General features: G+C 39.1%; 1 protein-coding gene across 13 annotated transcripts in view; it reads right to left on the bottom strand.

Annotated features, from left to right (window-relative positions):
* Nucleotides 1-12,520, bottom strand: part of Magi2 (membrane associated guanylate kinase, WW and PDZ domain containing 2) — a 1,223,070-nt gene that overhangs the window by 447,349 nt on the left and 763,201 nt on the right. For all 13 annotated transcript variants that reach the window (XM_063233871.1, XM_063233916.1, XM_063233891.1 and 10 more), the window contains one exon: nt 1,829-2,044. In XM_063233871.1, the coding sequence (XP_063089941.1) occupies nt 1,829-2,044 (216 nt within the window). The remainder of the gene's footprint in view (nt 1-1,828; nt 2,045-12,520) is intronic.

The raw sequence follows: 12,520 nt of genomic DNA, 5'->3' as shown, positions 1-12,520 counted from the left end.
GAAGAAACAGATGCCGAGGCTCGTGTGCCCAGCCAGGCTGTGGGAGGCCCATCTCCCTCAGTGGCATTTTGGACAGGCCAACTGTTCACCTGCTCAGGCTGAGAGGCGCAGAGACGGTCATCTGCTAGGGGTTGTCAACAAGGGTTCAATTCAGACCATTTTCTCTGGGGACTGCCAAAACCTCCTGCCATGAAACTGCCCCACGCTCATATCAGAGGTGCAGACGGGAATACGCTTTCTGGTACATTATCCTCCTGCCTCTTGGGTAAATAAGTTGCTAGTTTAAGAGGAAGCTGAAGCAAGATGATCAGAAGTTCAAAGCCAGCCTGGGCAACTTAATGAGATCAAGTCTCAAAAAAAAAAAATTGTGAACCAAAACCATTTGCTTTGTATAGTGGGAGTTAAAAATGGCTAGGACTGTAGTTCAGCGGTAAAGCATTTGCCAGGCCCTGAATTCCATCCACACACCAAGAAAGAAAGAAACAAACAGGCAAGCAAGAAGAGAGGAGAAGAGAGGAGAGGAGAGGAGAGAGGAGAGGAGAAGAGAGAGTAGCAAAAGAAATAGAAAAGAAATCAGTCATGTGGGTTTAGCTTGCAGATCTATTTCACATCTGGACCCAGCGGTGTGAGCCCGTAAGATGTGCTGTGCCATAGTCTCTCGCCTAACTTCACAGGGATGTTTTGCTTCCTAACATCAAAGATCAACCACAAAAACCATGTGCTTAAAATTTAAATTAATTTTAGTTACACCATGAAAAGCAAATATTTTGATAGATACTTCAGAATCAAAGAGGAAGGTGACAAATCACTGCAAGACACTGTAATAGCCAGGTCGCGGGAGCCACTCACCATGATTGTGGCATTTGAGTTGAGCAATCCGTGCTGCTCTGTGGAGGGATGCCTTTGTACCCAGTCGTCCTCCCAGGTAATCAGAATGAAGCTGCCTTTTAAGGTTTTACATCTTGATGGACACAGATTAGACTTGGTCTCCTAACGTTCACTTTTATGTTCAGTGAACACTTTTCACAAGTATTTTGAAAAACGGAGATGAAAGCTTGCAAAGCTTTCCTTTGATAAGAGTAATTGAGCCATGAAAATTCAAATATTAAGCCAGTAGAGAAGTAGCCCAGTGAAAAGTAAAAAAATAGTGATATCAAAATAAGCAAGAAGTGTCTGATGAGTAATGCGTACTCAAGGTATATATGTTAACATATTCTTCCAGAGCACTAACACGGCTCTAGATTTTTAAGGCTGGCTGATTTACCACTATGAAAAAGTAAGTAAATAAAAATGTTGAAAACTTATTTCATGAGGGTCAGAGAATTGCATGATTTTTCTGTTTGTTTTGGTAACATTTATTAATGAATAGTATTATTAAGAAGTTATTTTTGGAGCTCGATTAGTAATATGTGTAAGAAGTAAAACTGTATGTAGCACTTCAAGAATATAGTTTCTTAAGCATTATTTGAAAAAAACCTCACAACTTTACATAGTAATATTCATGAACTATAAATCCTTCTAGGAGCCATCAGCCATTTACTGAATCACCATGAATTACCATTAATCACTATTATACAAGTGAAACCAAAAATTAAAGAAAATGAATGAATATATTAGAATTAGAGCTACTAAGTTGGATACAAGAATCATGTCATATGCATTGGACACTACAATCTTTTCTCTCTGAAGATAATTGTAATGTATTTGCACCTGCATACCCAGATGCAATGAACACACATGCACACATACACACACAGTTTACATGTATGTAAATGTTGACATTTGAACCAGCAAAGTGATGAGCCCACCAAGACCGTGAAGAACCAACCTGGCGTCACCACCACTCCGTTCCCGTTGACCACGGGCCTCTCCTCCTCGTCCTCCTCCGGAGGCTCTACGCTGGCCTTCTCCATGTTGCTCACTGATTTGTTCCTCTTCCGTTTCCCTTCGGCGCTTGGAGTGGCTCCCGGAAGGATGTGGTCTGTTACATTTAATAATAAGGGTGCCGGTTCAGCTGGAGGCTTTGGGGTACCGTAGTAATTATCTGCGAATGATACCAAAACATTCCGGAGTCAGTCTCTCTCCTGAACAGAATGGCAATTATATCAATCAGTGGTTCTTGTATTTTCTACATATGTAAACCGGCACACAGACACACGTGGCTTTATGTTACGCACACACACACACACACACACACACGCACACGCACACACACACGTACACACACAATCTCTGTCATTTCTATTGTATTAAGCTTCAATACTTAAAGATACAGATACATCTCTTTTGGTGCCATGTTGGTTGTAAATAAAAATACAGTCATACATTGTTCCTAAATGGTAGGTACACAGTTAATTCCAAAACTATTAAATTTTTTTTTGATAACAAGATCAGGGTGTAAACTTTTAAAAATGATTATGCTAAGACTGCAGGCAGTATTTGCTTTTGAGTTTTGTGGCTGTTGCTTGCCTCTCACACTATTGTGGAGAGCAAAGCACCTTGAGCTTTTCTCCAGCCTTCCCGGAGGAGGGCGGCTGTCCTGGCCCAACCGAGCTTCCTGGGTGCTCTGGTTCACTCCATCCACGGGACCCGCTGCAGGCCTGAAGCTGGCAGAGTGCTACCCTACACCCCTCCTCTCTCCAGGCTTTGCCCTGTCACAAGGGCTTGGGGACCCTGGGTCATGACGAAGGGAAAGTCAGTGCACCAGGAAGAAAGTTCTAAACCACAAAGCTGTGGGTCGTCACCATGGCGTGGGCACAAGCTGCCACAGGGCACCCGGGTTCTGAAGGTGGCCACGCCCCAGACGCTGTCACTCCTTTTCCTAGTTCCTCATGGTTGTCATGGTAATAGGAGAAGAAAAATAATCCTGTACTTTGTAAAATTGCTCTTACAGATGAAGTACTTTCCTTTCTTGACAGAAGTCCACAAAGTGGATGATATACATCTTGGCAGGTTGCTAATCTGATTTAGAGCATTTCAAAAAAAGGAAATTTTTGTATGTCCAGGCCAAATTCTGAACAAACAAAAATTGCTACCTTCCCCCAGAAGCTGATGAATGGTTACAGTCCAGCATTCTGAAGGGCAAGAGAACTCTCCTTGTCATGCTTCTATGGAATGCTAGCGACTGCACACTTCTTGTCCAATAAACATTGTCTAATAAACATCATCTGAGCTAGCAAATCATCACAGCAGCTCACTGAATTTTACTGCAAGTAGCATTTCGAGATCTTTAATCCCTTTAAATATACACAGTACTAACAAAGTGCATCACACGTTAGTCATTTTCCTTGTTTGTCTTTTGAGTTTCAAATGTCCCTGAAGTACTCAACTTTATATTGATTATAAAAAGTACGTAGCACAGGTCAAGATAAGATATAAATTAATAGATCCTGTTGAATTCATGTTATTAGTTACACTTTCCTGTACAGTGTGATTTTAAATTATACAGCAATGTTTTGCTACAATATGAATTAAAAAATTAATACATCAGGGTAAGTTTTGGATGTAACATTGTACAAATCATTAGGTAAGACATTACAATTGTCTTCAGTCACAAAAGTAGCAGCATATATGAGGACAGAAATGAACTATGCAGTTGCTACATTTGAGAAATACAACAATGGGAAATAAACTGCTATGTCAAACTAACATTTTTACCCTACTGCCTAAGAACCACCCAGACTACCATTTGATGGGCCAGCCCAGCAGTTACTTAGTTAAGGAGTGTCTCTCTGATTCAACTGTGTACAAATCCACACACAAGAGAAAATGTGCCTTTTCACAAACATATTTTCCTAAGTTTCCTTTTTTTTTTTTTGGTACCAGGGATCAAACTCATGACCTTGTGCTTGCCAGGCAGGTACTTGTGCCACTGAGCTAAATCCCCAGCCATAGAAACATGTTTTCAGAATAAAATAAACACTAACCTGTTTTAAAATATAACTTGGAAATATTTTTCCACTAAGAATGAAGTGCCTCTATGCAATATAGTGCCAGGATTCAGTAAATAACAAATCTCAAAAAACAAAACAAAACAAAAAAACCCAACTTCACTCCCCAAACTATCTACAATGAAAGTGATGTTCAAGGGCCCAGATGCTGGAGACTGAGTTAAATCTGACTCTGAACCCTGGGCAACTGATTCCGTTCACGCGTGCTGCTGTCCTGGAACTCCGGACAGAGAGAGACCCACAGCCTGGGCACAGTCCTGCGTGTCTATTCCCCCAGAGCTTGGAGGCTGAGGTGAGAGGGTTGCTCCAGAGCGGGATCTCTAAACCCAAGGGAGCAGTGTACTGTGACCTCATCTCTATGATAATAACTTTTTTTAAAGTGATGGTAATGACTATTACTACTATTACAGACCCACCATCCCAGTTCATCAAGCCAGATACCGTGACAGGCATTTCACACGTGCAGTCCTGATTCAGGTGGGAATCAGAGCAGCTCTTGGCCATGATGCCCTTAAACAGGTCAATGACAACACAGGGACAAGTGGCCCAGTGCGCCTGGGCCTGATGCCCACAGCCCACGGACTCTTCCTGGCCATTTATTCATCTCTAAACAGCACAAAGTCATTCTGATGCTGCACTTAAGAAAATAGAAGCCCAAAGGAATTAAACCGCCTTCCAGTATCTCAAACAAGAGGAGTGAAAAATCAAAGGAGTCATGCAATTTCCAGGTGACTCAGAAATCTACGAAAGGACTTTATTTAAAGCCAATCAATGAGCACAAACTATCAGTTTCAAAAGAAAAGGCAATGTGGCTATCAAATCACACAACAGAGACATTTGAGGTGATTTCCCGCAAGTCTTCTTCCAAACACAATTGTGTGCACCCTTTTGGGGGGGGGGGATTGGGACAAAACAGGCTTTTCTAGACCACTTTTCACTGCAGGTATTTATAAAGAACGACCTACACACTGGGACTGTCAGCTAGCCATAATATCAAATCCCACTCACGTACTGTGGCCTCAGATAGGTAAATTATCTGCTTAGTTCTGGCATCTTAGCATAACCTATAAACGCACATTGCCTCATTTTTAGTTAATTTTTGGAAAATAAATGTGGCAATTACTTGGGGAGCCCCAACCTGTCCCTCAGTTAGTTCTACTTGTTGTTGTTTGTTCCATAAAGGTGAGGCTAGGAAAGAGCCAGTCAGGATGGCTACGCTCACGTCTAACATTTTAAAGGTGGAAATGCTTTTAGAAATTTGAGTAGAACAGAGAGTCTAAAAACTGTCCATAACTTACAGTAGTAATAATCAAACCATGTAGTAAGTGCCCAGTCACTGCACAGTCTCATCTTCAGTGATGCAAAGGTGAAGGTCAGTGACTCACTGCACCATTAGGAACTCAACCCTCCCAGCCAAGTCTTCACCAGCCCGAGGCCAGCCCCTCCCACGGCACCCCCAATATGAGGACATCTGAGTTCTCATTCTGAGTAACTGTGTCTTACTGTGTTTCCACGGCAGAATTATGCCTGTGCTTTCTCCACATTCGGCAAAATAATTTTACAAAGTTTTCATCCCAGTTTATTTTTTGCTTTGTAAAAACAATTTTCTATTCGTATATGTGTGTAGCACATCCCATGGGGGGAGCTGGTAGTGTAGAAAACACATCTCAGTTCTTTTTATCTGCCCCCCTCATTTTTGGTCCCTTCCATTTTGCAAAAGACCTATCTCCCAGGTTCCTGTATCTTATCTTTCATTTTGTTCATATTTATATTTTGGGCTTCTCATATAAAAGAAATGGATAAAGTAAGTATACCATCTCAGTTTTTTTTTAAAAAAAATATTGTTTCATCTTTTCAAGACTTTTGACATTTGATGTTAATGGTAAGGCCACGGGAAGGGGGAAGGAGTAGGAAACTACTTCAATGAATTTTTAAATATTCCTTTTTTACTAGGATTGGAGGTTCCATTCAATCCAGCTATTCCCCTCCTGGGTATTTTCCCAGAAAAATTGAGAAGGTCATGTCACAGTAATATATGTGCACCACGTTCATAGCAACACAGTTTGTGACAGCTAAATCTTGGAAACAATAAAAATGACCATCAAATGCAGAGAGAATGAAAAAAATGTGGTATTTTTATACAATGGAATATTCCTCGGCTATAAAAAAGGATGATCTTGAGGCTTTTATAGGTAAATGGAGGCAACCTGAGAATATCCTCATTAATGAAATAAACAAGACACATTAGTAAATATCACATCATCTCTCTAGTGTAAAAAATAACAAGAACTGACAGAATAATGGGATCCAAAAAGTATAATAGATATTGTAAAAGTGAAAGGGAAGGAAAGGGCTCTAACGGACCTAGTGGTATGTGTAATGTGTAAGATTGATGACCATGTTACTAATTTTTTGTTAGATCACTGAACAGAAGAGTTCGCACTCTCAATGTTTTGAGTGTCTAGCCACTTTTTATGCTTTGATTTTGTAACTTTAACAGCTGTTGCTAAGATGACAATATGCAATGTATCAACTAGTGATTTTATGACAACTTTTTTTCACAATTCTGTATTCTCTTTTTTCTATTTGGTTTTTTAAAAATTTTCTTTTCTTTATTCAAATAAAAAAATTTCCTTTTTTATATCTCCACTTTGTTGGACAGATGCCAAAAGAGTATTTTCTGAAATGCACCACATTCTTTATGATTTTTAATTCTTATGTCATGACAATTAGCAGGAAATAGTGATGACTAATTTTAGGTATGAGGAAATATAAAAATGCTAGTAACAAGTACCTTAAATACATTCACTTGGAGCACTCAATCTCTAAACAAATCAGTTTTCATGATCAAAATGTAACTGATTAATCTGCTTTTCTTTTTAAACTCAGTCTTGAGATGCTGAATCTGTTGCTTCAGTCCTTTTAGTGGTAATAGTATATGCGGGTTTCACCTCAAATAACCATAGATCACTCCACAGGGCACCCATCAAAGACAGGATTTGTACGTAAAGGTATCTATCTGTTCTCAGATACCTCAGAGATTAAACTCATGATCCCATTTCCCCCTAATCTTCTCACTCACTGCTTTTATTTTCATCTTGGTGGTCGGAAAGAATCAATTTGAAATAATGGTGCAGTAAAGGCGCTGTGACTATCTACAGAGAATGCTCGGGTTCATGTGTACCCCACCTCACCCCCAGACCCCTGAGAGCTTGAGGATACGACCTTGTGATGGGCCAATGTGTGGCAAAATTTAAGTGGTTGAGAATTATATACATTCTGTTTTTCTTTCCCGAAAGTAGCTTGTTACTTGGCCTTCTTAATGGTACTTGTGCAATTTGTCTCTGACATTAAACAGAGAAGCAATTCATTTTCAGACCCAATCATAATTAATGTGTTAGAAAACCTGCCAGAGCATGCATACACAATCATTTTAAATCACATCAGAGATTTAAATTTGTATTACTATAGATGGATGCAACAGGAGAGGATTCTAAATTCAAACTTTAAGGCTTGTTTCATAGATTAAATGGATACTATGGGTTGAAACATTCATGTAAGACACACCAAGAAGCTCCATCTATAGTTAGTAAATTAGAAGTTCTGCAAGTTCCAAGAAAAAGTGAGTAAATAGAAGCCAGCAAATTTCTACTTTTTTAGAATTGCACTCCCTCTCAGAAAATAAGCCATGGGCTCATTTCAGAATGCTTTTGTCAAGTGATTTTTGAAGTTATTTTTGTAAGTAGCTCTAATGCTTAAATGTGGCCTGGACTGGAAAAAAAATCCAACATATGATTTCCTCATCATGTCATTGGTAGTCAGTAGCTTGAAAATGAGGCACAGAAACTCCCTAATGTGAAAAAGATAAGGTCCTTTCCTTTTGTGGTAAAAATTACTGATCTCACACATGCCAGAAATAGGAAACACACTGAAAATAGTGTTTGTGATTGGATCTAATCCTGGACAAAAGTAGCTGAGTCTTTGAAAATTCGGTGCTCTGCATAGCTTTCACAATGTGCACAACTGTCCCCCAAAGTGGGAACACTTGTTTTCCCCACGTGGAGTTGAACTATTCTGTAACCAACCAAACCAAAGAACTTCAAATTCATTTAAACCACTTTAGCGTTGGTTTTGGAACAGTTTGTTCTCAGTGATATCTATCGGGATTTCACTGTGTCAGTTTCTTCATCAGAAACTACAGAAAGTCACAAAACTTGTTCAATTTGATTACCATTTTCCAAAAGCTGTTTGCAAGTGCTCCGTGGTCATTCTGTCTGAATATCCACCTATGTGTACGAGCCAGTGTGGACAGGCATAGGACAAATCTATGCTAAATGAACTGCCCACAGTCTGGGTGGGGAAGGGTGTTCACATAATGGAAATCAGAAGCTCTTCCCATCAAGTATTATCAGAAAAATTCAGAATTTTTCTCATCTGCACCAAACAATATGCATAAAGAAATTACTCAAGGAATTTCTCAAGTGAATACTGAGAAGGCACATGTGATTTTCAGTGTCGAATATGTCCCTGCTTTCAAAATAGAACATTTGAACATTCATAGTTATAATAATATAAAAACTTTAAAATATTCACAAGAATATCATATTTAAATAAATTCCCTAAAGGAGTACTGCTTAGCAAAAATAGTGTGAGCCACAAAGGTCATTTTAAATTTTCTAGTTATCCCCATCAAAAAAGAAAGATGTTGACATACTTTGAAGGATACATTGAAAATATTTTCTCTCTGATGCATAATTAATACAGAACTTTTCCTTTTTGTGTGCGATTCTTGAAGCACAGTGCATGGTCTGCAGTCACAGCACACTGTCACCTGGAGTCCCATGTCCTGTGTCCCGTGTTCAGGAGCCCTGGGAAAGTCACCACCACGGCCCCCTACAGCACAGCCTTACAGAATCTCATCCAATAACACGCAGGACACTGTGCTATCATCGGAGTAGCTCATTTCCTCATAAATAATCAATGCGGAAATCTTCACTTCGGAACGACAGAACACAAGAACATGGCAAAGCAACATAAAGACTTGAGAGAGAACCCTACTTGTGGGCTTAGGGTTAGGACTTCATAGTTAGTCTTAAGTCACCGAGAGAGGAAGTGTTAACTGGTGGCAGTACAGCAATCAGAGAAATGCATACTGTCACCCTCCGTCTCCTGCCTCCCCGCAGTGACAGGTTTTCACCTGACCTCCACAAGTTCAGTACCTGCACTACACACCCTCCTCTCTGTAGGCTCAACCTTCATACCTCAGGCACATAATGATTCTAGTTTTCCTTTTCTTTCGTGGATTATATGTACCTCATTTCCAGTTTCCTATCGGCCTTACCAAGTTACAGGGTTGCCACTGGTAAACTAATTTAAATAAGAGGTACATGACTTAAATCAGCGTAGTAGGTGTTCTACAATGCTTGTAGTTTAGCTAGATCTCAGATCCTAACCAAAAGATACTAATAGAATTTGGCAAGTAACTAGTCAATTAATAGGGAAATATAGTTTTTAGAAGGCCTTTTGGTGCGCCTCAAATCAGAATGCAAGTGTTATTTATCCTGCGTGGTCAGGGCACCTGGTAGGGGTGATATGAGACCGTCTTGCTTCAGGGAACCAAAAAAAAAATGCCAATGTAAATATTTTTGGAAAAAATATAGAGGAAAAAAGACACATAATGCCCATTAGTAACAAGTTTATAAGTCTACTTTTTAGTGTAAACCCTTTACATTTATGTAAGATGTATTTAAGATTTCAAATTATATTAAATTATCCCCCCTATTGCTGCATAGATAAGGCTAAGTGAAATTTCAGTGAATTTATACACGGACCTTGTACAAACTTAGCAGATTCCTAGGGCAGTCATTGCAATTAAATTTACTTCTTCAAAACTTGTTTCAAAAAAACCCTGAACCTTTCAAGGACAATATTAAGTTTCTCACACAACATTTATGGCTTGTCATATAACTTCCTTTCCCAAGGTGCTATTAAATGTGATACTAAAATTTCTAAGACATTCAGGAGACCCTATGGCTTTCTCTTTGACACTGCCTTGCAAGTACAATACCCAGGGACATTTCTGATTAATCGGAATTTGATTGCTGCTTAATGACTAAACAAATTTGCAAAATACTGAGTCTCCAATTCCCAGCTCTTAATAAAGTTGGAAAAATAATAAAAATGAATTTTATTTCTAGCTGGAGAATTTGTGCACTAGATTTTCCCAGATTTTGCATAATGGAAAGAGCTCCACACAAGGTGAAGTCAGATTCTAATCTACACTGGCCTCCTATTTGACCTTGGATTAGACATTAAATTCCTCAAAATCCTACTTTCTTCATGTGTGAAATTATAGAACTGGATCCTATTTCTAAAGTCCAGAACTTCTCATGTCTAGAACTTTATACTGAAAACATTTAAAGAATGTAATGGCAATAGGTTCTATCTCTTTGGCATATTAGAAAGTTCTGAGCTAACAATGAATAAGAAAATAATGATAAACTAAAAGCAAAATTTTCAATTACTTGAGAGCCTAGACTCATTTGCTTTCCTGATATAAATGTGGAGAATATCATTTGCCTATGTCTTTATATTCCTGTGTACAGTCCCTTTTGGGAAAGTGGCTGGAGGGTTTATTCCAACCCTGTAGTTTGTGTTCATCTCCACTGGTGAATTAGAGACTTCCTAAGTATACCTTCCTTAGGACATAAACTATGATTACTTGGTGAAAGGCCATATATAAAACATTTCAACTTTGTTTTTAGTCTATGTGACAATTTAAAAGTTCCTGATTTCTTTTTAGAGTCAACATTTTCTATCATTTTGTGATCTTTGAGACACAAACTAACTGTTACTATAATTGGAAGCAATTTAGGTGTAAGAAGTACTAATTTGTAACCGGAACACAAATGACCAATTCAAAAAAGCTGAATAATAATCTTCAGTATCTAACCAAAAGTCTTCATGATGCTAGTAAGTCTTGAATGATGCAATTTCCTATGTGAAGCACAATGTATACTATCTTTGTAAATCAAACTCATGATAAAGACAGATCCATCAGAGCTAATACTGTTTTATATATCAGGCTCCAAGAACTAACCAATAATTATTTAAATAGGTATATTTAAATAGGTATATTGAGATATTAATTTATCTGGCCCTTAAGTTTTTAGTTACAACTCTGCCTTGCATACAATTCTCACTCTACAACAAATTATTAAAGTTCCACAAGTGAATTTATTGCAAAAAAGATAATAGATGAGGAAAGAGACCACTGAGGAAGAAAATGTGGACCCAAAAAACAAAAGAAAAATAATGAAAAAAAAGTAAAAATAGTAAGTAGGAGGAAAAGGAAGAGAGGTGATAGGACTTGTGAAGGAGGAGAGTTCCCGTGTGACCTGGGGTGACATAGTTGCCCCCCGCCACAATACACAGCCTGCTGTGATCGGCTGCTGTCTGGGAAGGGGGCAGACCTGAGTTATCCAATATGGAGGCCACGTGCTACGCGTCACTTTGAAGGATTTCAAATACAAGTGAAGATGAAGATGTGTCATAAAGACAAGAGCCACACCAAGTTTCAAAGACTTACCTAAAAAAAAGAGTAAACATCCCAGTAGCCACTTTAAAGCTAATTACACATCATGATAGTTCAGTATGATAGTATGATAGTTCAGTATGATAGTTCATTATATAATAGCAAAATTTCTAAACTTTTTCCAAAAAAGGGAAAACTAGGTAAGTTGTCAGTCACGGGCAGCAGCTCACGCCATCCATCATAAGAGTGAGCCAGGATATGGTCAGAGTTGAGGGTTCCAGACAGCAGCAGACCCAGACACCGAGTAGAGGAGACCTGCATCTGGTAGCCTGAGGACTCAGTAGGGCTCCAGCCCCTCACCAGCGACCAATCGGAGAAGAGCTGAGTGGCAGAGGGGAGGATGCCATGCACCCAGTCCTTCTGCCGTTCATCCTGCAAGTACAGTGCAAGCATCTGCCTCACCAGCCAGGGATTCCCTCCAGGTACAATAGAAACTAAACATACGCAGTCCTCATCCAAGGACCTGCTGCTGAGGGAACTGGCCATCCATCAGTCAATAAATCACACACAAGGTTACAAATTCTGATAATGTCACGAGTGTGTTTTTGAGAACCCTGAAAAGAGTTCACATCTGTCTTATCCAGCAAAAAGTGAAATTATGATAGAACATTCCACCCCCTCCATTCACCTGGTCCAAATACTTCTAGATCAGTATAGATCTTCAGGAGACATATGTGCCTTTCCAAACAGCAGGAAACAAAATCCCTCCATTGGTCCTTAAACTTCTGCCAAGTACTTTTCTGTAGGCCAAAAGCCTAAATTACACAGAAATCGGTATTTGTGTGCATATGTTTTCTTTGTCCTCCTAAATATATAAACCAAGTTTCTTATCCAAAGCTCATAAAAAGTTTCTGCTAACTGTTTTCCCATTTGTTAGCCTAATGCAACACATAGTCTTTATTTATTTATTTTGTCTTTTTGAGACTGGGTTTTTCTGGGCAGTTTGGCCTGGCCTTGAGCTTACTTTGTAGCCCAG

This window comes from Cavia porcellus, unplaced genomic scaffold (assembly GCF_034190915.1).
Source record: "Cavia porcellus strain 051 isolate PalLab524CR breed Dunkin Hartley unplaced genomic scaffold, mCavPor4.1 scaffold_2, whole genome shotgun sequence".
Classification (NCBI taxonomy): domain Eukaryota; kingdom Metazoa; phylum Chordata; class Mammalia; order Rodentia; family Caviidae; genus Cavia; species Cavia porcellus.
This window is presented reverse-complemented; position numbering and strand designations above follow the sequence as displayed.